This window comes from Eufriesea mexicana, unplaced genomic scaffold (assembly GCF_001483705.2).
Source record: "Eufriesea mexicana isolate 0111107269 unplaced genomic scaffold, ASM148370v2 scaffold13881, whole genome shotgun sequence".
Taxonomy (NCBI): Eukaryota; Metazoa; Arthropoda; class Insecta; order Hymenoptera; family Apidae; genus Eufriesea; species Eufriesea mexicana.
In genome coordinates, this window is record NW_016921376.1 from 230,195 (window position 1) to 251,676 (window position 21,482).

The 21,482-nt window shown below is 34.2% G+C and overlaps 4 protein-coding genes across 14 annotated transcripts in view; 3 read left to right on the top strand and 1 right to left on the bottom strand.

Annotated features, from left to right (window-relative positions):
- The window catches only part of Asator (tau-tubulin kinase asator), a 12,000-nt gene extending 10,796 nt beyond the window's left edge, over nucleotides 1–1,204 (top strand). For all 6 annotated transcript variants that reach the window (XM_017908983.1, XM_017908980.1, XM_017908982.1 and 3 more), the window contains 2 exons: nucleotides 157–559; nucleotides 657–1,204. In XM_017908983.1, coding sequence (XP_017764472.1) covers nucleotides 157–559; nucleotides 657–711 — 458 coding nt within the window. In that variant the 3' untranslated portion in view covers nucleotides 712–1,204. The remainder of the gene's footprint in view (nucleotides 1–156; nucleotides 560–656) is intronic.
- Nucleotides 1,205–5,042: 3,838 nt separating this feature from the next.
- LOC108553864 (aldose 1-epimerase) lies at nucleotides 5,043–7,250 on the bottom strand. Its single transcript, XM_017908917.1, has 5 exons — nucleotides 7,032–7,250; nucleotides 6,596–6,804; nucleotides 6,023–6,396; nucleotides 5,430–5,855; nucleotides 5,043–5,309 (listed from the first exon to the last, which is right to left on the bottom strand). The coding sequence occupies exons 1-5, from the start codon at nucleotides 7,181–7,183 to the stop codon at nucleotides 5,229–5,231; spliced, it is 1,242 nt and encodes a 413-aa protein (XP_017764406.1). The 5' UTR covers nucleotides 7,184–7,250; the 3' UTR covers nucleotides 5,043–5,228.
- Nucleotides 7,251–8,494: 1,244 nt separating this feature from the next.
- Nucleotides 8,495–16,662, top strand: LOC108553897 (choline/ethanolamine kinase). 5 transcript variants are annotated; one of them, XM_017908971.1, is made up of 7 exons: nucleotides 8,495–8,738; nucleotides 9,305–9,419; nucleotides 12,348–12,460; nucleotides 12,899–13,378; nucleotides 13,447–13,693; nucleotides 16,055–16,219; nucleotides 16,350–16,662. In XM_017908971.1, exons 2-7 carry the CDS (start codon nucleotides 9,402–9,404, stop codon nucleotides 16,467–16,469), a joined length of 1,143 nt encoding a protein of 380 aa, XP_017764460.1. In that variant the 5' UTR covers nucleotides 8,495–8,738; nucleotides 9,305–9,401; the 3' UTR covers nucleotides 16,470–16,662. The 5 variants fall into 5 exon arrangements, with proteins under 5 accessions (XP_017764460.1, XP_017764461.1, XP_017764462.1 ...); XM_017908972.1 differs by having other exon boundaries at nucleotides 8,495–8,666; XM_017908973.1 differs by lacking the exon at nucleotides 8,495–8,738 and adding an exon at nucleotides 8,838–8,853.
- A 1,792-nt stretch (nucleotides 16,663–18,454) lies between these two features.
- LOC108553896 (kanadaptin) lies at nucleotides 18,455–21,176 on the top strand. 2 transcript variants are annotated; one of them, XM_017908969.1, is made up of 7 exons: nucleotides 18,455–18,525; nucleotides 19,133–19,302; nucleotides 19,391–19,665; nucleotides 19,786–19,928; nucleotides 20,061–20,221; nucleotides 20,303–20,689; nucleotides 20,790–21,176. In XM_017908969.1, the coding sequence occupies exons 2-7, from the start codon at nucleotides 19,207–19,209 to the stop codon at nucleotides 21,174–21,176; spliced, it is 1,449 nt and encodes a 482-aa protein (XP_017764458.1). In that variant the 5' UTR covers nucleotides 18,455–18,525; nucleotides 19,133–19,206. The 2 variants fall into 2 exon arrangements, with proteins under 2 accessions (XP_017764458.1, XP_017764457.1); XM_017908968.1 differs by lacking the exon at nucleotides 18,455–18,525 and having other exon boundaries at nucleotides 18,535–19,302.
- Nucleotides 21,177–21,482: the final 306 nt, after the last annotated feature.

Sequence of the window (21,482 nt, forward strand, 5' to 3'; positions counted from 1 at the left end):
AAATTTTTTTTTATTTTTTAAGAGAAGAAGGGGAGGGGCGGGAAGGGGGGGGGGGGTAGAAAGTAGAAAATTGTATTATTCGTATTCTAGACACCAATCTATCATGATCAGTATCGAGTGTAGATTCTTCACGATACTAATATTGCCGAATTTTAGCTGTCAAAGGCAAACGCTTGACAGTGGAGGTATTACGACGTTGCTCAGCATTGCCCGATGAACCATCAATCTTTTCACCTTTAACATCGGCTAATTCAACAGAAGATGAAAATTTAACTGGATGTACTCCTGCATTGCGCCGCAGAAGGCAAAGCGAAAAATACGTAACCGATGCCAGTCAACTGAATCTACGATTTCAAAGACCACAACGCAGGATCAGATCTCATTCTGAAGTATTATCCAAATTTTCTCCTAGGGGAGTACCCTCGCATCTTCTAGGAGAAACGGCTAAACGAACTGACGAGAGTAGTGACAATGACTCTGATAACAGTGGCCCACCGAATGCTCAACCTCCAGCACCCCCTACATCTCTGCCGCCTCATGTTGCAGAAAATAATGCTAGGTATTTAGATTTCTGTGAGCTTTTACTCATAGAAAGTATATAATATCATTCAATTAATCGTAAAAATTATTAATTATAAATTCGTTTCAATTACCAGATGCCGCAGATTTCGACCTATATCAGACGGGACAATAATCAGCAAAGAATGGTGAGATATAGCGTCTGTGGAAGCCAATTCAAATATTTGTTTATATCAGCGACCGACAGAAACTTTGAAGTCTGTTTGTTCGAATGTATGGAATCTTTCTTCCCGTGTGAAAGAAAGCAAAAAAATAATATTAATTTTATGATGATTTGATTCAAAGTGTCACATAAAACTTGTTAACTTCTACGTGGAGAGAAGGAGAACGTGTTATCACGTGAGAAATCATTACTTTCTTAGATAAAACAATTTTGGTAAAAATGTTAAAGCAAAATGAATATTACTCAGAGAAATGCAATGGAATATTATCAGTTCTGCACGTTGAGTGAGCTAGAAATTCTTCTAGATCAAACTATCTGCAGGTGCATATTTCATTCAGGTGTAAGATTCTGTTGCAAAAGTTACACGAATTGGTGGTGCTTCAAAGAATGTACTTCCTAGTCTACAAAGGTATGTGACGATATGATAAAGCTCACTGAATATTTATCAGATATGTACGTTACCAAGACACAACTCAAAACGAATTATTCTTTAAAGAGATACATTCAGAAGAGCTATTAAGTGTTTTCATTCGAAACATTTGTACTGCACACATCACTACTACTATTACTATACATACATGCCATTTCCTCCTTTCCTGATCTGATATTTTCTCATTTTTACTCCTTATCTTATTTGTCTTCCTATTTTTTCCCACTATTTCTTTATACATAGTTTCTTCTACAGAAGAATCTTTATTTCCTAAATATTGCACTCTCACTATTTCCCCTTTCCAACTAACTACAGTGCAAAATTTTACTTTTCTGTAAATGGAAGAAGAAACTCTGACACTACTCTTATTGATTATGTACTCGATAAAAATAGAAATTTACATAGAAGAGCAAATTACTAAAAATAACTAATTGAGTAAAAATTTGTCAACTACTTTTCTTACAGAAGCGATACATGATGGATCACGATAGAGGTGATTAGAATATATATTAGAAATATAAAATGACACGAACAATTGTACCGTATTTATTTTAAACGATAGTTTTAATTGAATTTCCTTCAATTATAATGGTAACGGTGCTCTTTGAAAAACCACCACCACAATTAATAAAAGGTAGCAAGAAACAATCGTTAATATAAAAATAACAATTATATCTTCGAGCAAATGTATATCTCGTCCGAATTATCGTTTTATGGGCGTGTAACATGTTAGCGAACTGCTTGTATTAAGGCTGTCGCAAAAGATAGATGTATTCAATTAAGAGATCACGATTTACCACTTGTCAATATAAGCAAGCCTTTGATTGGGTGAAAACATTTGTTGTCATCAAGATTTAAACGATGAAACAACCTGTACGAATGAATAAGTATTCGAAGAGAATGTTATAGTTAGGTAACATGTAATCACGCGTATTTGTCTTGCACTTCCCGATAACGCGATTTTTCCAAACAGTTACAAATCCGCAATCGAAACAAATATAGTGATGCATAAAACTAGTCAAGTAGAATCCTTTAGTATTCTATTAATGAAACCAAATTTGCGCATAGAGTTATAAATATTATACTTGTACAAAATAGTTTAGGGTTTATTTTGTGCAATGATCGAAATAACGTTAAAGATACGATGAGATAGCTTTAAGTTGACGTCGTGAAAATCATTTCGCGATATGAAAAAAATGTGCGGTGCGCGCGAATAAAAGTACGGAATTATTGTAGACGAAATAAGTAACGGAGTGATACGAGTCTATACGAGTGTTTATTAACATTTGTACGTATATATGCGAGTACGTATATGTATGTTACACTACACCTGTCCGTGCGCTCGTGTTTCGAAACTTCAAATGTAAACTTATCTGAAATTTTTTGTGCGAACATACGTAACTTTACAACAAGAAAGCGTCAACGATGGATATACTTTGTGTAAATCGGTAATGAATCTGTAATCGAAAATCAAGTGTAAGTTTTAATGTAAACAAACACGCATAATACAGCTCATTGGATGCATCTTTGACTTAGTATATTTGAATATACAATTATGAGCAAAACTGAATACACGACAAATATTGTCAAAAGAAATATTGAATAAAGGTAAGAAGATTTAAATTAATATTGCCAATTTCTTGTTTAATGTCATAGGATATGCAATCGGTCGTCCAAATTATTAAAGTGTGTTCCTTTTTTGTTGTAATAATAAACACTTACAAACTGGAGTCTCATACTTTTATAAAAAAATTTTTAATTTGAATGGAAGTTTACATGCATACGTGCACACGTACATACATAAACCGCATTACAAAAATCTATTCTCAAAATGCTCATTCGAAAATAATTAAAAATTTTTCGTTAAATATATTCTTCTAATATGTCAATAATTGGTCAATTTATATTGAAAGCTTTTTTTTTTATCTTTAGTTATTTTCGAATTAGCATTTTAGGAATCGATCTTTGATGTGAAGTGCTGGCCCATAAATTTGAGTTTTAGCTGCTATAAAAAATATATATATGTACTAACTTTGCATATTGCACAACCGTACGATATTTTATTCGTATCAGATCTTCTTTATAAATGTCTGAAATTGTGGTCCACGAATTTTTATTATTGCAGCTGAGAAGGAATACATTTTAATCTGTAAAGGGTCGATAAAAGCAAATTACGGTCAGCACTTTTGATTTAAATATCAATATACTCGTATCTGAGGTATTTCATACACAAATCTCTTAGTATGAATAGTTCCAATATATTGACTTTAAATGGAACCAAAAATATAAAAATTTCCAATTTTAAAAATAAAATGTTTACAAGGATATTTTGATGTGCTGAATCATACACTTGGAAACACAAAATATGTTGTATGTACAAACAAACAGATATGTGAAATTCTACATATTTAGAAGGTAATGAACTAAATTTATTTCAAGCTAATGTAATAATGTTTCGGCCAACTAGGAGTTGATAATTTTGAAAATTGTTTACGGTTACTATGATACCGAGCAAGTAATTGGCAAGGCTGATTTTAATCGCTTTATTATCTTTACTCGTTACTTTTTTTTTGATGTGTTAGTTCAGTTTTGTTCATCACTGTATGATTGTTCATCTATCTATAATGATAAACTTACTTATTATTTATGCCATTACTTATACCATTTACTTCGAAAGTTCGTGTCGCCATAATAATAATAAAGAAACAGTGTTTTGTTTTCGAAAGTATATAGAATGAACTTATCGTCATTAATGCAACAAATTCGTTTGAAATTTAAGAAAGCCTAAAATCCATTTACAAAATACAAATTACATGTAAGTGTGGGCACGTCGATTTTATATAAAAAAGATTTTTCCCAAGTGTTATCAGATGCTTTGAATTGCTTCGCAAATTTTAGCGAAATACATGGAGAAATGAATACTGCATGAAATTTCCACACACCCTGATGTATAGATTTTGAAAGCAATAATTATTATTAATGATAATAATACTAATGGGGAGAAAAAAAAAATCGTATGTAAAATTTCAATTTTAAATATTAGCTTTTAAAAGTTGAATAGCTAACGTTGGTGTGATCTAAAATTGTACAATTTCAGTACATTATATCAATTGTCTATGGTCGTGTACCGTAATAACATATAATTACACACTATAACAAGGTATCAATGGATATTAGTTTAGAAATTTTTGTATCGCCAATTTCTGTTCTTCTCAAAGGTATAAACATATTGATATTAACATTTCACATCTGGCCACGATAGATAGCATCGTTGTCATCGACATATAACAGGTAAATATTTTACATAAAGAGTTAGAACACTTGGTACAAGTGCCAGAACGCGTTTTTAAACGTTGTTAAACGTTCTAAATTATAAGTAAATTAAGATATTTGCATGTACACATGAAACGGGAATGTATAGTAATATAACCTCTTTCCTTGAAGTTACAAAAGGTAAAACGAGAAAGAATCAAATAATAAATTACAACTTTGAAACATGTGATGCTCGACTTTGACACGAAAATTTTATTACACAATTTTTTATTACACAATAAAAGTCAGCAGCAATAAATTATAAATATTAAAATATAATATAATGTATATTCTTTGTGCTTTTATTGCAGATAATGCAGGTACTACATAGAATTTTACAAAATCGTTTCTTTGCGCCATTATTATGCCTGCCCTTTGCTGCCATTGGATATTATGTAGAAGGACTTATATCCAATCGTTATACACCTCCAATTGCACCAGTAATGGAGCAACGCGAAGAAAGGTTATTAGCTAATATGAATTCGACGCCAAGTAAAGGAAAACATTGTCCACTGGAAGTTAATCTTTCACCATCGCTATCTGAATAACTATGTGCTTAATTTAGTTGTATACCACAGAGAGTGTAGTATAGGATTAAATTTAATCTCAATTATTAGATAAATTAGAATATGAAATGAAAAATATAGTTTTAATATATGAGCGTTATATTTCATTGGGATACATCATGAATTGTTACAATTAAATTGTATAAAATACAAATTATAGAGGGTCAATATAAATTTCTTAAGCTATTACTCCAAACTTGTATATAACAATATGACGATAAATCTGTCCAGGTTCAACTATGCTATTAGGAAAATTTGCCTGCAAGCATTAATACAAAGTTATTAACTTCAGATGATATAATTGTATGACTTTAGTTTATTTGTTAGTCTAGTCAACTTATTCTAAATTTAATATACACAATAATATTTCGATACTCACGTGATTGACTGCATCTGGATAATTTTGCGTCTCAAGACAAAATGCAGCATGTTTAAAATACCGGCTTCCGTTCTTTCCTTGTATACCCGCAGTATCATGTTCGGGGAGAAAGTTTGCTGTATAAAATTGTACAGCTGGTTGATTCGAGAAAACTTCTAAATATCTTCCGGAAGTTGGATGTACAGCTGTGGCAACAAAATTTCTTTCATTCTGAGTATCGTTTACGATTAAACAAAAATTATTATCGTAGCCACCGCCTGGTATTTTATCGATAACATCACCGAGAACAGTTATGTTTCTCAGGTCCATTGCGGTATCAATGACTGATAGAATATCACCAGTAGGGATATTCTTTGCGTCGGTAGCTGTCCAACGATCCGCATTCAAAGTAAACTGATGTTTGTACAATTCACTCGCATTACCATTCTAAAATACATTCGATTTAAATTATTTATGTGGCAAAATGAATGGCAAAATGAAAAAAGAAGCAAGTGTTGCATGCAAATGTTACTTGTTCTTAATATCCATCGATACAATTTATTAGTCGGTAGAGCTGAACAAACTAATGAACTTGGAAATATCGGTATACGAACGTGGCCAGCTAAATTGAAGTAACTATGGTTAGTCAAATTAATAGGAGTAGCTTTGGTGACAAAAGCCTTCATCTTGATACGTAATTCTCCATTATCAAATAGTTGAAAAATAACAGATGCCACAACATCTCCAGGATAACCTTCGTCACCATCTTCGCTTAATAGCGAAAGCACAAGCCGATTACTTTGAATAGCAGCATTCCATATTTTCCAACTCCAACCGTTAATACCACCATGAAGACTATCCTGTCCTAGATTTTTAGTTAAATGATACGTATTCCCATTCAATATGAATTCTCCATTTTTTATACGGTTCGCGACTCTTCCTACTGTTGCACCGAAGTACGGATTACGAAACATAGTGGAAGCATAGTCTGCAAGAAATCATGCTAGATTAAATGAAGCAAAAGAGAAGAAAATAAAAACAGTGGTAAAGTGGATGTCATTGGATTGAAAGTTTAAACGTGATAAAATATTTGTTCCATTTAGTTAGTTAAAAGGGTTATTGTTCGCATTAATGTTCACGTTGTTACTAAATTAAGTATAAAGGTGATTGTGAAAATAAAACTATACCTTCTACATTATCAAAACCTAATACGACATCTGCTATGTTTCCTAGTTTATCTGGCGTTCTAACGGATGTTATTGTCGCACCGTACGTTATAATGTCCACCTCTTGACCTGCTTTGTTTTTTAAAGTATATTTCTCTATGCTCCGACCATTGATAGATCCCCATTTTGTAACGATTATTACCTCTTCACTGTTTGAATCCATAATCAATCTAACGAATATAAGAATAGATACACGTATGAAATACAAAGCGTATTTTTAAAAGACTTAGTAGGAGGAAGACTACGATAATGCCGTACTGTTCTGGACTGTAACGATTATAAGCATTGTAATAATCTATATAACGATTATCAGACTGTTTTGGACTTTACCATTCTGTAATTAAATACTGACTATCTGTGAAACGAATCTACACCTTGGAAGTAAACGTATTCTTACTCGAGTAATAAAAAAGTTATCACAATGCATCGAGAAAGCTGCAACATAATAGCGATGAAACGTGTCGTACACAGCACTGAAACGAAGTTGTTCAAGATACTGAGTCTTATGTCCTTCGATATAATTCTTATAACGTGTATATAAATGCACATTATATATGCTTTCCAATCATTTAATAATTACATTTCATTAACATATTTATTGACATCTTTCATACATAGACACACATTATAATCTACATTATAAAAGAATATAATTCTATTATATTACATTAATATTATTATATATTATAATATTAAGTCTTTTTCAGTTACAATAATCTACAATTATACGATGTTTAATAATTCTTAATATATTTAACGTAATTAATAATGTAATATAATTTAATATACTAAATAACATTTAAAATTAAGCGAATCTTATTGGAATTATTAATTATAGATGCAATTATTCTTGCATAAAATTATATCAAGTATATGAAAGATAAATTCGAAATATGAAATATTATACTCGTAGTGATTTGATATATTAAAAAAGTATGTAAAAGTAAAATTTGTAATGTAGTAGGTGGCCCGTATGAAAATGGGAGTGAAAGATACGTCCAATTCTTTTTATTTGACGAAATATCAATCGGTGTGTATTGATGGTGTCTATAGGTAAGAAATTTTTCTACTTAGACTGTAAATTTAAAAATTTTTGACAAATAATATCATACGGACATGAGATTTCTCGCATGTTGCCATCAAACTTATCATATGCTTTGATATAAAATGGAAATATCTCTGATGGCATAACACTTGAAATGGATGACATTCATACATATGTACGTATGTACGTTTCATGTATCAAGTAAATTAATAACGTTTCGTTATCATGATTCGTTTTCGATGACCTCGTTAAATCGTTACTCGAGATAATATGTATATACGTACATACATAGACTTTCTGTTTTCATAATGATAGTTAATCATAGTAGAGGGAATATTTTTCACGATGCTTAATTTTAAAAAGCAATCAATCGTCGGTAATATTACTCAACTAGTTTCTTAGAATCGTCTACCGTGAAGCATCATTGCGGTTTAATATTTTTGTTTTTTATTCAGAAAATGCGCACCAACGATACTGGCTGCATCTATAACATTGTATTCGCAGGAATAAAAAAACTTGCGTACTTTTTAGACGGATTTCTTTACTGCCTATCGATTAATATCGTACCTAGCCATTAATATTATAATTATCAGAAAGGCAAAAGGAAGTATGTAGCGAAAAAGAAACTGTTTGGAAAAAAATATTGACTTTTGAAAGCGAAAGGTTTAATATTTATTATAACACTTATATGTAAGTACATGGCGAAGAGTTTGTATAAAATGCTACGTAAATAAGATATTAATGGAGAGATTGAAAAGGAAAAATCTTGTTAGTAGCACGAGTCATCACATCGGTGTGAACAGATGGTCATAATACAATACGAGAAGAACGATAACGACAGCACCGTATAGCGGCGCTAGCATCGTTTAAACACAAAAGAGAAGTAGGGTAAATCTGGATGCTATTGGGCGTGTATATTACGTGGCGTAGGTCTTTCCTTGAATCGTGTCGCATATTTGTGTCAATTTGTGCACGAATACGAGTTGTGTACGTAATACGACTTGCTTCTCCTCCATCCTCCGTAATAGTCGTGCATAGTGTACTTAGAATAAGATTCACGTAAGGGAATACACGTGAAGGAAATATCTACACCTGTTTGTCTCTTTATACAATTCGTGAACACCTATAAAATCGAAGTTCTCATTTGCATGAAATAGGAATAAGCATTGATCACGTAATTTACTTTGTCAGTGTAATCATTATTAATCGTAATTTTTTCATCCATTAACAGTTGAAGTAAATCAAACTAATCGACTATCGACCATTAATTTTTGTACGTGGCAGTGTAAACGGTGACTCGACGAATCATCGAAATTGAACGTGAAGCAGTGTTTGAAGCATCAGTGAATTTCTATCGACACAGTAATTTTTTCAAACGCACGTCTCTCTCTCTCTCTCTCTCCCCCCTCTCTCCCTCTCCTCCCCCTTCTTCTCTGTCTCTCGCTCGCTCTATCTCTCTCTCTCTCTCTCTCTCTCTCTCTCTCTCTCTCTCTCTCTCTCTTTTTTCTCCGTCCTTTTTTAATACTTTCCATACGATAACGTGCTACGATTCTAACGTCAGTCTTGTTGTATGTTGATAAAAGACTGAAATATCAAGAGTCAGTTAATTAAATCTTAACATACAGGTCGAAATTATTAAGAAGACGCGCACAGAAGTAGCCGGAGTTTATCGTTTGCTCAAGATTTGTTTGCAGATTTTTTCGAATAACAACAATTTATAAGATGGGTCTGGGCAATAAGGTGTGTATATAACATTTTCAACTACACAGTTACGTTTATGTTAAAATGTGATTTTTAACCTCTCTTTTTTCATTCTTTTACAAAACGTTTGATTTTAGCATATTTCTTATCGATGTTGATCGAGCTTCAGATATATACGTAACAACGATATTATATAGAAATGATGGTAAACTTGATTGCTCTCCCCTCTACGCGAATATTTTTTCTTTGCCGCGACAATTTTTTGGCTAATGTATAATATCACTGTTTGTTAAAATTCAATGAAAAAGAATTCGTTGGTGATATTTTTTTTTGTTAACAAGAATAATTCGAGTGGTGGTGCAAAGTTTACGTATACCAATGCCGCCATACTCGATTCGTGTAACGATTCTTTTAATTTTTCGGTAAATATATAATGAATGAAATATAGTAAAATAAGTAAAAGAGATAACGAAGAAGCGAAGAAAAAGGTATAAATTCGACGATTAGTTCATGTTCGTCATGTTTGTGTATCGCGGTTGGAGAAAAATGATCGTAATAGGTTTTGCTTCAGCAATTCATTATATTCCTATAATGTTTTTATAGCATAAATATATCTTCACGACATATTTGATAAATATATACGCATTTATGTAAATACGTTTTATAGGAAAAACTTTTCGATTCGGTTATTACGGATTATTATTGCTGCGTTAATATCGTTAGGATGAATCGTGATGCGTTACCAAGAGAAAAGAAGAATTTAACAATCGTTGCTTCTTCATTCACGATAACCATACGGTCTGCTGGTAAAGCCGAGATGACCTGCGATACGTTATAATTATTTATCGTTAACGCGTTCTATTATAGAGATAGTTGAAATTTATTTATAAAAATAGAGCCGAGAAGGAGTACCGTCCGATCGGATTTAAAGGGGGAAAAAAGTAAATTTGGTGGAATTCTTAAATATATAAATTTAATAAATTTCTTTCGAGTGAAAGTGAATTTGAAATTTGAAGCAATGAAATTTAGCATTTCTCGTTTCGCCATTTTCCTTTGTCGTCTCGTCTCGTTTCATTCTCTTTGTCCGCTATTTCGTGGTATCACGTACAGATTATCCATACGATATTGCGCGATACTTTTCCGTGCAATGATCACCGAAGGAAACTTGCCGATCCCTTTCGCTTTTAACAAGTTCGTAATTTTGCATAGTATTTCAAAATGTGTTATACAGTTTTGTACGTTTAATCCATAAATCTAGCACAATTACCTTATCAGGGTCAGTTGTGATATTCGTCAATGACGAACGATAATTCCTTTTATCTCGAATCTTGACGGCTCACTGGCTGTGTTTAGCGATTACATAATTGCAAGACTGTGCCATAAAACTGCTGGAAAATTGAAGAAAATGTTTTCGAAAGTAGTACCGTGTACACGAAGAATAGCCGTGTTGAATCACGTTAACACGCTTTGTAGATGTAAGGTATCAAGGATGCGAGTAACAATCGTTTAAAATTGCATCTAAACTAGAAGGAATTTTTCTACGCGTAAATCGAAATAGAAGTAAAAATTCGAGACGCGAACGAACGCGCTTACGAAGAACGCAAGCGCAACAACAACCGATAGTAAAGCATAATAACAGATAAATGTGTATGTATCTACCTTGGTTGATTAGAAATTTTTCGGTTACTGCTTGGCTTATCAAATTGGTTTCGCTATTTATGCCTTGTTTCAACAAAATTATTACTGTATCTATATACATAACCGTTATCTATTCGTATATGTATGTATACATACATTTCGTATCACAGACATTTTGGAGCAAAACCGGAAATCAGAGGAAAAGTGAAACAGAAGCAAAGCTGAGAACGAGGAACGATAGCTTTTTTAGTCGTTTACTCCGATTGTTTACGATATACTTAAATTATTGCTCGTTAGAATTTAACGGGAGCCGTGTCTTCCGATGAAACATCGTATTATATAAATTACCTCTCACGTTTGAATAATTCGTGGAACGATAGGTATATACGCGTATTGTAACACATAGCGAACATGTCCGATGTCCTATGTACATACATCGACAGATGGCACGAATCTTGCAAATCGTAATACGTATACGTATCGAGGTCCTGTCTGTTTTCCGTTTTCGCACGTGTTTACGTTTTTGTATTATACTCGCGAATGAGGCGCGGAGAGGAACGATCGCGTACTACACAAGACGAAATATCGATCATTATTTTCGCGCAAGTCTCGCAACGACATGCACTATCGGTGATGGTAACGATGCGATATACTCGTTCGATGCGTTTGCACAAGTACGATAGAAGAGCGTATAAGAACGTTTCGAAGGATCTTTGTTTCAGAAACGTGTCGTGTGCCCATCGTGTATCATCGAATCCGTTGCATTTCGCAATCTTAAACTTTCGGTGGGCGTGTTTCTCGTTTCGAGGATGAACAACGACAAAAGGGAATAAGAGAAGAAAGGGGACAATCCTTGTTGTGAGTGAGTACTGTGTGGTTCGAGAGACTACGTTACACAAGGATAGTATCTATCGTCCAATTTTCATTTTCGCTTTCCACGGACACACGAACGTTCGATCGATTATACCTTACCTACTATGTGTGTGTGTGTGTGTGTGTGTGTGTGTGTGCGTGCGCGCGCGCATATATATATATATACATACATATACATATATATATATATATATGTCTATAGGGTAAAAAGGGGTTAATGTGTAAAAATAGTATTTCTTCGATAACGGAGATACTTTTACGTATGCATGTATGTGCTATGCAGTTGCTGCATTGTGAAATGATGGAACGTATAAAAAAGGAATCGACGAATTTACCTTTCGAATCTCGAATTCTTGGCTTCTCGTTCCTATGAAATATACTTACCGCGAATTATTAAAAGAGTATACTCTGCACTCGATGATTTAACTTTGTCCTGTTTCTTTTATATCATCGCAGATGTCTGAGGAGAATCCAGAGATGCGGCAAATGGCAGCGCGTATATGTCGCGATTATCTTCATGGAGTTTGGAAGCATGTTACCGCGGAGAACATCACGTTGAAACGTGTCAGGTTAGTATCGATGCACGATATTTATCGTATAATTTACGTTTCGTGCAATTTGACAAGAAACAAGAAACCCTTGTTCCTTGTACACGTTCTTTACGACGTTTACCAAACCTTTCTCTCGTTCCAATCTCCTTTCCCGTGTAGCATACAATCGAATACAATCGAATACAATGGAAAAGAAAACTATGACTCTGATCGTTTGTAAAAGTCTCTCTCTCGTCAACCCGACACGTATTGCGCGATATCGTGTAAATCAGATGCGAAACCGCATCTGTGGATACGCGTGTTTTCAAAACGACACGCTATTCACAGGTTTGGTAATATGAAATTTTACATGAAATTTAATATGAAATTTAATATGAAATTTAATATGAAATTTAATATGAAATTTAATAATGATAATAACGATAACAAGTATATGTATTAATGTATATTTTACAGCGGCGGGTTAAGCAATTGGTTGTACAATGTCCAGTTACCGGATGAAACTGTTCCGATACGCGGTGAGCCGCGGCAAGTTTTGTTACGATTGTACGGTCAGATACACGGAGAACGAGCTTTGGAAGGGCTGATCACCGAATCGGTCATCTTCACGCTATTGTCGGAAAGACGACTTGGACCCAAGTTACACGGTATATTTCCTGGCGGTCGTATAGAAGAATATATACCTGCGAGACCGTTGCTTACCAAAGAATTAGCCGATCCGACTTTAAGTTCCATGATTGCCGAAAAAATGGCTCAGATTCATAACATGCAGGTCCCGATAAGCAAAGAACCAACGTGGCTTTGGGACACTATGGCTAAATGGTTGGATACGACCACGGATATTTTGGAACATATCAAAGATATAGATGTTCGACATTTGAAGAACGTGAACGCGATACGAGCAATCGATCTGGATCACGAGATTAAATGGTTCAAGTAAGAAAGATATGATAGAGGGTGCGGGGAGAGGGAGGGAATTGTTGTTGAACAAATATTTTTTACAGATCGCTTGCGACGCAACACAAATATCCGGTTGTTTTTTGTCACAATGATATGCAGGAGGGTAATATATTGCTGCGTCAAAACACGCGAAAACCCGAACTGGTTCTTATCGACTTTGAATATTGCTCTTATAATTATCGAGCATTCGACATAGCGAATCATTTTGTGGAATGGCAATACGATTATACGGCAACGGAATATCCTTTCTTTCATGAACGTGCTGGATCTGGTCCTACGACAGAGCAAAAGGTAAGTGTTAGATTACTCCATTTTTCGAAATATACCATTCGCAAAGAAAGAATAACGGTAAGATCGTCGCGTTTTCTTATCCTTCCTTCACTCGTTCAACTTGTCTTGCGCCGCCCTTACGGAGTCCAGCAAATAGAATTATTCAGTTCTAAGGGATCTTTTGTTATTCGTCCCGTTACCCGTACAAACGTCTAACGTAATCGCATTTTTAGTCGATCGATCGATCAATACCTATTTTCGGCTTGATTATGTCGTTTAAATTATACCGACACTGATTGAAACTGGATCTGTCGTCAATGGACAACTATATTTATATTTCCTACATTTTGCATGATAAAAAAGAAAAAAAGAGAACCAACGAAAGAGAAAACGAAATGAAAGCAAGAAAAAAGACACGCGTGAACAACGAACGAAATGTTCGTTTCGTTTTCGCGGAAATATTTATACTTGAAACCATTATGTCGATTGATCGAATTAATTCGTCAAATATTTCTATGCACCGCAAAAAAGGAAAGAAAAAACCATCGGACTCGTTTATAGAGTTTCAATTTTCTTCGACAGGACGAGTTTAATAAACGCGAAGATTATACGCCATCGATAAAAGTTTTACACAGACGAACAAGGTTGTTGCCTTGTCAACGAAATTCAGACTAATATACGCAAAGAAAATTTCCTTTTCCCTATCTCTGCTGCTGCTATTGTTGCACGTCACCGTCTATACGTCATTATCACCGTTACAGTCTCATCGTCTACATTATCGTCATTGTCTTTACTCTCACCATTGCTATCGCTATCATTGTCACTAATTATCCTCACCACCATCACCACCATCACAATCACCACCATCACCACCATCACCACCATCACCATCACCACCATCACCACCATCACCACCATCACCACCATCACCACCATCACCACCATCACCACCATCACCACCATCACCATCACCACCATCACCACCGTCACCGTCACCCTCATCGTCATCGTCATCGTCATCGTCATCGTCATCGTCATCGTCGTCGTCGTCGTCGTCGTCGTCGTCATCGTCATCGTCATCGTCATCGTCATCGTCATCGTCATCGTCATCGTCATCGTCATCGTCATCGTCATCGTCATCGTCGTCGTCGTCGTCGTCGTCGTCGTCGTCGTCGTCGTCGTCGTCGTCGTCGTCGTCGTCGTCGTCGTCATCGCCACCATTATTATTATCATTATCATCGTCAGCGTCTTTATCATTACCACTACCATTCTCGCCACCAGCATTGTTAGCATTATTATCAGTATCATCGTTAATAACACCGTGTCGTCATCGGTATCGTATCACTGTCATTGTCAATATCAAGGCCACCCTCATCGTTGATCATCATCAGTGTCATTAGTGTTGTCGTCCTTGTCGTAATTACCGCACCTAACTATCTTTTCCATTTTCTTTTCATTTCTTTGTCTCTTTTCCACCGTTCCTTCATTATCTTTAAGATTGCAAAATTGAAAGCGCAAGACCAAGTTTGATCGTATGCAATGCTCACAAACGATGCATACGTGTACTTATACCTACTCGGTCAAGCAAGTTCGGGAGTTATCAAGAGCAGATCGAAGGCTGCTTGGCGTGTGCTGCGTGTGTATATATTAGTTTCACAGGACCCCGATCCGGTGAGACAAGGCTGATGCCTGCGATCGGCTAATCGGAATAATGGGGATGGCAATATCGATCTGTGCCAGTGCTATGGATCCTGTCTCGCACCGTATGTTGTGGAACCAGAACGACCGGTGCCATCACTCACCTTTGCAACATCAGTCCCGTACCTGCGCATCTACGACTCTAGAGTACCTCTACACGCACTCTCGATAGTCGATCCATAATCTACATTACTCGATAAATGTACAGTGTCTTATGGGTGGTAAAATCGCGTTATTTCCAATTAAGACACTTTTCTCACCGCATTTAAATATCCGTATACCATATACAGTTAGAATATCCCTATGAACGCATGTTTATTACGATTACAATTGACTCGATTTTTCAGATCATTATTATACTGATACGTATAAATCTACGTATCACTTTCAAGCTGCTTTCGCTGTAGTGACGTCTCTCTCTCCTCTCTCTCTCTCTCTCTCTCTCTCTCTCTCTCTCTCTCTCTCTCTCTGTACAGAAAAGCTTTTAAGGTTTATCCTATACATCTTACATATGTAAATATACATATACATAATTATACATGTATGTATATGTATATTTTCGATCCGTATATGTATATATGTTTATATATACGTATACCATTTCCTATCTGTTTAAATTCATCTTTCAATTACTTTTGACAAATAAGCCTATTGTACATTTAGCAAGCACATATTTTTTGACAGCTCAACTTTATAAGAAGTTACTTGAGAACGGTCGGCAAAGAAGGACCATCGGAAGAAGATCGAATTATAATGGAAATCAAGATATTCTCGTTGGCTAGTCACTTATTTTGGGGTCTATGGAGTATCGTAAACGCCAAATTATCAGAAATTCCATTTGGATATTGGGTATGTGTATATCGGTAGATCATACTTTTCACAATATTCACTCCTTCGCTTCATTTTAATCTCCATCGCGGGTTTTTTATTTATCTTCTTCGTTCTTCCCAATAATTTCGTTCTATTTCCATTGTTGCAGGATTACGCAGTTTCTAGATTAAAAAATTACCAATGTTTAAAAGAGAAAATCATAGTTTCTGGATCGCCAACGATAAATGATAACGACGATACTACCAAAAAAATCACAGTAACAGATTGAACGAAGCGAGTGCATGATTATTACAGTGCACAGTCTTCTTTTTGCAGTGTGATAACAAATCAAAATTTTGACTGCCACATTTTCATGCGCTCGTAATTACTTTGTCAGTGTCCCGACTTGCTGTTCTTTCGTGGCCTATGTTTGCAATTTCTATTAAAAACAAAGAAACAAAAGAAAAAGAAATGAAACAAAATAGAAGATATGAAAGCCAACGAATAGACAAGTCGAAGAAAAATTAGCGCATGCACGCAAGTGTAAAAAAACAAAAAGAAAAATCGAAAGTGGAAGTAATGAAGAGTAGAGAAGAATCAAGCAAGATAAAAAAAATTGAAGAAAATAAGAGGGATAGAACGATGCCTTAAAATAGAGTAATCGATGTGAATTGTCACAAGGAGTTCGATTTTTTTCATATTATTTATATTTTTTATGAATATCACGAATTCCCCTGTCAAATTAGTATGAACGTAAGAATCGTTTTTAATTTTTTTTTCATAGCATAATCTCTTTCTAATGTAATAAATGGTAATGGACTGCATATACAAGAGGGGTCTCCCCCATAGACAACCCTTCCTTAAGAATTACAAATGTGATATAGGATAACGAATGTGTATGATACTGTCCTGACATGTTGAAGTTTTCAGGGAAATGCTGCTCAACTTCCAAATCACGCTATTAATATTCATAATCGGACTTCAAAAAACAAAAACATTGGATATTCCTACTGTTTATAATTACATTATACGTATATATATACATATATGTACATACACGTACACATACAAATACATACGTACACGCATGTATATGTATAGGTATGTTCGCATGTATGTGTGTGTAAGTGATTTGTTGTATACAACTATCACTTTGCTGTACCTGGATTAAATCGCTATTACAACTGAAATAGGAAACTTTGTACGCTTAAGATGAAATAAGCCAGATCGTACTTTCGATCGCGTCTTGCATATATGTGCGCGTGTGCGTGCGTGTACGTCTGTGTGCGTCTGTGTGCTTGCGTGTGCGTACGTGTTCGTTTGCATACCATATATGCGTATGTATATGTGCATATATATATTATATGTTGTATACCATATACGATATACTGTATATATAATGCATATATTGTATATATAAAAAGTTATACGAATATATATTTCGGTGTGTATGTGTACACATACACACACGCGCGCGCGCGTATATATTTATATTTATTTATTTTATGTACTTAAATGTGTTTGTATTGGCTTTAATTTTGCACGAACTGAAAACGTTTATGCGAAGAAACTGAAGCATGATAATAAACTGAACATCATTATTGTACGTATTTGTAATCAACGATTATGATATCAAAGTATCATTCACCGATATTTTTCTCCGCGATCAGTTAGTGGTATTTGCGTTTTATTTGTAATTCTTCCACCGTGATATCGTGTATTTTTCATTAATGCAACACATTTCTCGGTTTAACGAAGAACAATATTTTAATAAAGTTGAAAAAAAAAACGATTTATGCTTATCCACTATTTATTTCTATTATCCTATTCACATTGGCATTTCATAAAACAATTAATTATATTTATTAAAAATAATCAAAATTTAATTTTATATTCTAAATCGATTCTACGTTTATCGTATTTTACTTTCATTATCGTAAAATGACAAATACTGAATATAAAAGTACTATCATACGCAAAGCTGCTAAGGACATTTCACCACCTTTAACTTGAAAGAAAGAAAAAGGATCTAGGGGTGGGAAATGGCTACGTGCGTGACGTTCTTCTAGTTTGATTCCGACATTATCATTCCCCTACTCTTAGGTCTTTTTTCCTACTGTACTTTCGCTTTGAAAATAGGGGAATGTCCTCCACGCCTGACAGCTCTGCTCATGCGCTTGCAACTTTTAATCAACTACGTATGTTAGGTTACTACGTGTGGTTACATGTACGTAAGTTTACGTGCATTCGTGTGATTATTCAGGTACAAAAGTTTTTAAGTCATTTGCGACAACAATCACTTTTAAAACGTTTAATATTATCTTCTTACGTATTTTTTACGAACGGTAAGAATTATGGAAACTAAATTAAGCGAGTTTATGTCAGAAAATTATTTAAACGATAGTGAAAGAGACATATCAACTGACATAAACAATCAAGAAATGTACACTAATAAAATACCTAACCCTCTTGATACTTCTGGGAATAATATTGTTTCATCGAAACAATATACAAATGATTTGTTTAAAAGTCCCAATGGAATTGACAATATTGTAACTTTTAAGAAGCCAACTGTATTACTTGATTTGAAACGTTCTTTGACGTTAAATAAAATTTCGAAAATATCACCCTTAACAGACACATGTGCAGTGGGAAATAATGATTGTTGCTCAGATTGTGATAGAAAGGCTGAAGAAACCTCAAAATCTTTTCCATATATAGAACCACCTTGGGGAGGAATGCCAGAAGAGAATTATAAATTGGAAGTATTAAAGTCTGGAGTCATTGTTGAGACAATCGTACTCAGCAAACAAAGTTTTCATGTTGTTGGACGCTTACCTTTTTGTCATTTATCGCTTGCTCATCCCTCTATTTCAAGATATCATGCAGTTTTGCAATATAGATTTAAAGAAGATAAAGAAAATTATAAAGGTTTTTATATTTATGACCTAGGGAGTACCCATGGTACTTTTTGGAATGGAAGCCGTATAAAGCCTAATGTTTATGTAAGAATACAAGGAGGTCATATGATTAGATTTGGTTGTAGCCAACGAAAATACATTTTACAAGCTCCACCAGAAGATGAAGAGGAAGAATCTCAGTATAGCATAACTGAGTTGAAGGTGTTTTTCATTCTTTATAAATCTTTTTCATACACAAGTAATATTATTATTTTGAAAATAAATTTATAACGAAACAAAAATCTTGTAGGAAATGAGAGCATCCCAAATAGAAAAACAGCGCATGGAGGAGAAACTTAAAGCATCTATTGAAGAGAAAGAAAGTGATGGCATTGATTGGGGAATGGGTGAAGATGCAGATGAAGAGACAGATCTACAAGAAAATCCATATGCTTCTATTATAGATGAAAATCTAGTCTTAGAAGATCCTAAAAGAACTTTAAGAGGGTGGTTTGAAAGAGAAGGATATGATCTTCATTATCAAGCAGAGGAGAAAGGATTTGGACAATTCTTGTGTTGGGTGGAGTGAGTACACACACACACACACACACACACACACACACACACACACATTTAATATAAATGTTTATATATTTAAAAGTATCCAAAAACACTTTGAATATACTAATAAAATCAAATTTTCAGTCTTCCCACTGAAGATATTGTTGGTCATTCAACAAGAGCAGAAGCCCTAGTTAAAGGTAAAAAGAAAGAAGCAGTTGTGCAATGTGCATTAGAAGCCTGTAAAATTTTGGACAAATATGGACTGTTAAGGCAAGCGAATCATGGTAAAGATAACATTTATTATTGTATCAAATTTTAACCGGTTTTTCATATCTATTAATTTTATTTTTTTATAAAAACAAACTATTTCATTGTATTTGAATATGAAACTCATCTTTCAATCCATTTACATGCAGAAGCACGGAAAAGGAAAACAAGGAATTGGGAAGCCGAAGATTATTATGATTCAGATGAAGATAATTTTTTAGACAGGACAGGTTCAGTAGAAATGAAGCGGGCTCAGAGAATGCGATTAGCTGGGAAATTGGAGGAAAAAGCTGAAACATATGATTCATTAGTGAGTTGAATGGAGTCACTTTACATTTTGTAACTTTCAGTAAAGATTAAATTGAAAGTGTTTTTGTTATTATTCTTCCAGCTTGAAAGGTACAAAGAAGTTACAAAACGAATATCGCGTTTATCAATTTCAATCAGTAATTGGCAGAATGCAAATACTGCAAAGAAAGAAATAAATGAAGAAGATGAATTAGATGCTTTTATGTTAAGTCTAAATTCATTTGCTTTAACTAAAAGCGACATTGCTAAGATGAAGTTAGAATTACAAAATCTTCGAAAAGAAGAAGCAAATTTAATTAAGTTATTAAATTTAACGCAGCCAGCAAATTTACCATCTCCTTCTTATCACAATGTTACTCATCAAACAATATGTCAGACTAACACAATGGTGCAGAATGAACTACCGGAAAGAAAGAATGAATTACCGGAAAGAACGAAAATTCACGGATCTTTAGTTCAACGTAAAAAGGTGAGTAGATATTTGTTTTAGATTTCATTCAATACTGCTGACACAAATTCATCATTCACAAGTTTCATTAAATATTTGTTTACATCGCTTTCTCATATAGGAAAAACAGAGAACAAACCGACATACAATTTCAAATACTTTACCAATCACAATTGCTGATACATCAGTGGAAACAGGACCTATGGAAGAAGTAGATAGCGATGACAATAGTGAATTAATTTCGAATTTGTCTTATGCCTCGTCACATAAAGAAGATTCCGAATTATCCTGTTCTACTAATACTACTGTTGTCACAAAAGATGCACCTTCTAAGAAACATAAGGAACAGCAAGATTTTGAAATGCAAGTATCAAAAAGGCATCAAAGAGAGCAGCATAAAATATATTGCGACCAAGATGTATACGCCGATAATTATTCAATGTGGATTCCACCATCAGATCAAGCAGGAGATGGAAAGACAAGTCTTAACGAAAAATACGGCTATTAAATTGAGACTGTTCGATTAACGGTATACTAATTGTATATATTTGTATTTATTACTTATTACATGTAATTATATGGATTATATATTTTTTAAACTGTATTACGATTTAATTTATAATATAATACTTATTAATAATGAATTACGTTTAACCATATATTGTTTATAATCATAATATATGATTCACATATTTTCGACTTTATATACTTTTAATCTCTTGCTATCATTTACCACATGTGGTCCACATTTATCCATATGTGGTCCAAATTTCCCCTTGGGTTCCTGCATGCACAGAAAGACACGAGGTAGTAA

What these genes read in the sequence shown, in the direction of transcription:
- LOC108553896 (XM_017908968.1), top strand. Translation starts at nt 18,535, where the DNA reads ATGGAAACTAAATTAAGCGAGTTTATGTCAGAAAATTATTTAAACGAT. An exon ending in CAATTCTTGTGTTGGGTGGA is followed by an intron (nt 19,666 to 19,785) that starts GTGAGTACACAC and finishes TCAAATTTTCAG; the next exon opens with TCTTCCCACTGAAGATATTG. An exon ending in CTTTAGTTCAACGTAAAAAG is followed by an intron (nt 20,690 to 20,789) that starts GTGAGTAGATAT and finishes TTTCTCATATAG; the next exon opens with GAAAAACAGAGAACAAACCG.
- LOC108553897 (XM_017908971.1), top strand. An exon ending in GTCCTACGACAGAGCAAAAG is followed by an intron (nt 13,694 to 16,054) that starts GTAAGTGTTAGA and finishes ATTTTTTGACAG; the next exon opens with CTCAACTTTATAAGAAGTTA. An exon ending in AAATTCCATTTGGATATTGG is followed by an intron (nt 16,220 to 16,349) that starts GTATGTGTATAT and finishes CCATTGTTGCAG; the next exon opens with GATTACGCAGTTTCTAGATT.
- LOC108553864 (XM_017908917.1), bottom strand. Translation starts at nt 7,183, where the DNA reads ATGTGCATTTATATACACGTTATAAGAATTATATCGAAGGACATAAGA. An exon ending in AGGTTTTGATAATGTAGAAG is followed by an intron (nt 6,397 to 6,595) that starts GTATAGTTTTAT and finishes GATTTCTTGCAG; the next exon opens with ACTATGCTTCCACTATGTTT. An exon ending in ACTTCAATTTAGCTGGCCAC is followed by an intron (nt 5,856 to 6,022) that starts GTTCGTATACCG and finishes AATGTATTTTAG; the next exon opens with AATGGTAATGCGAGTGAATT.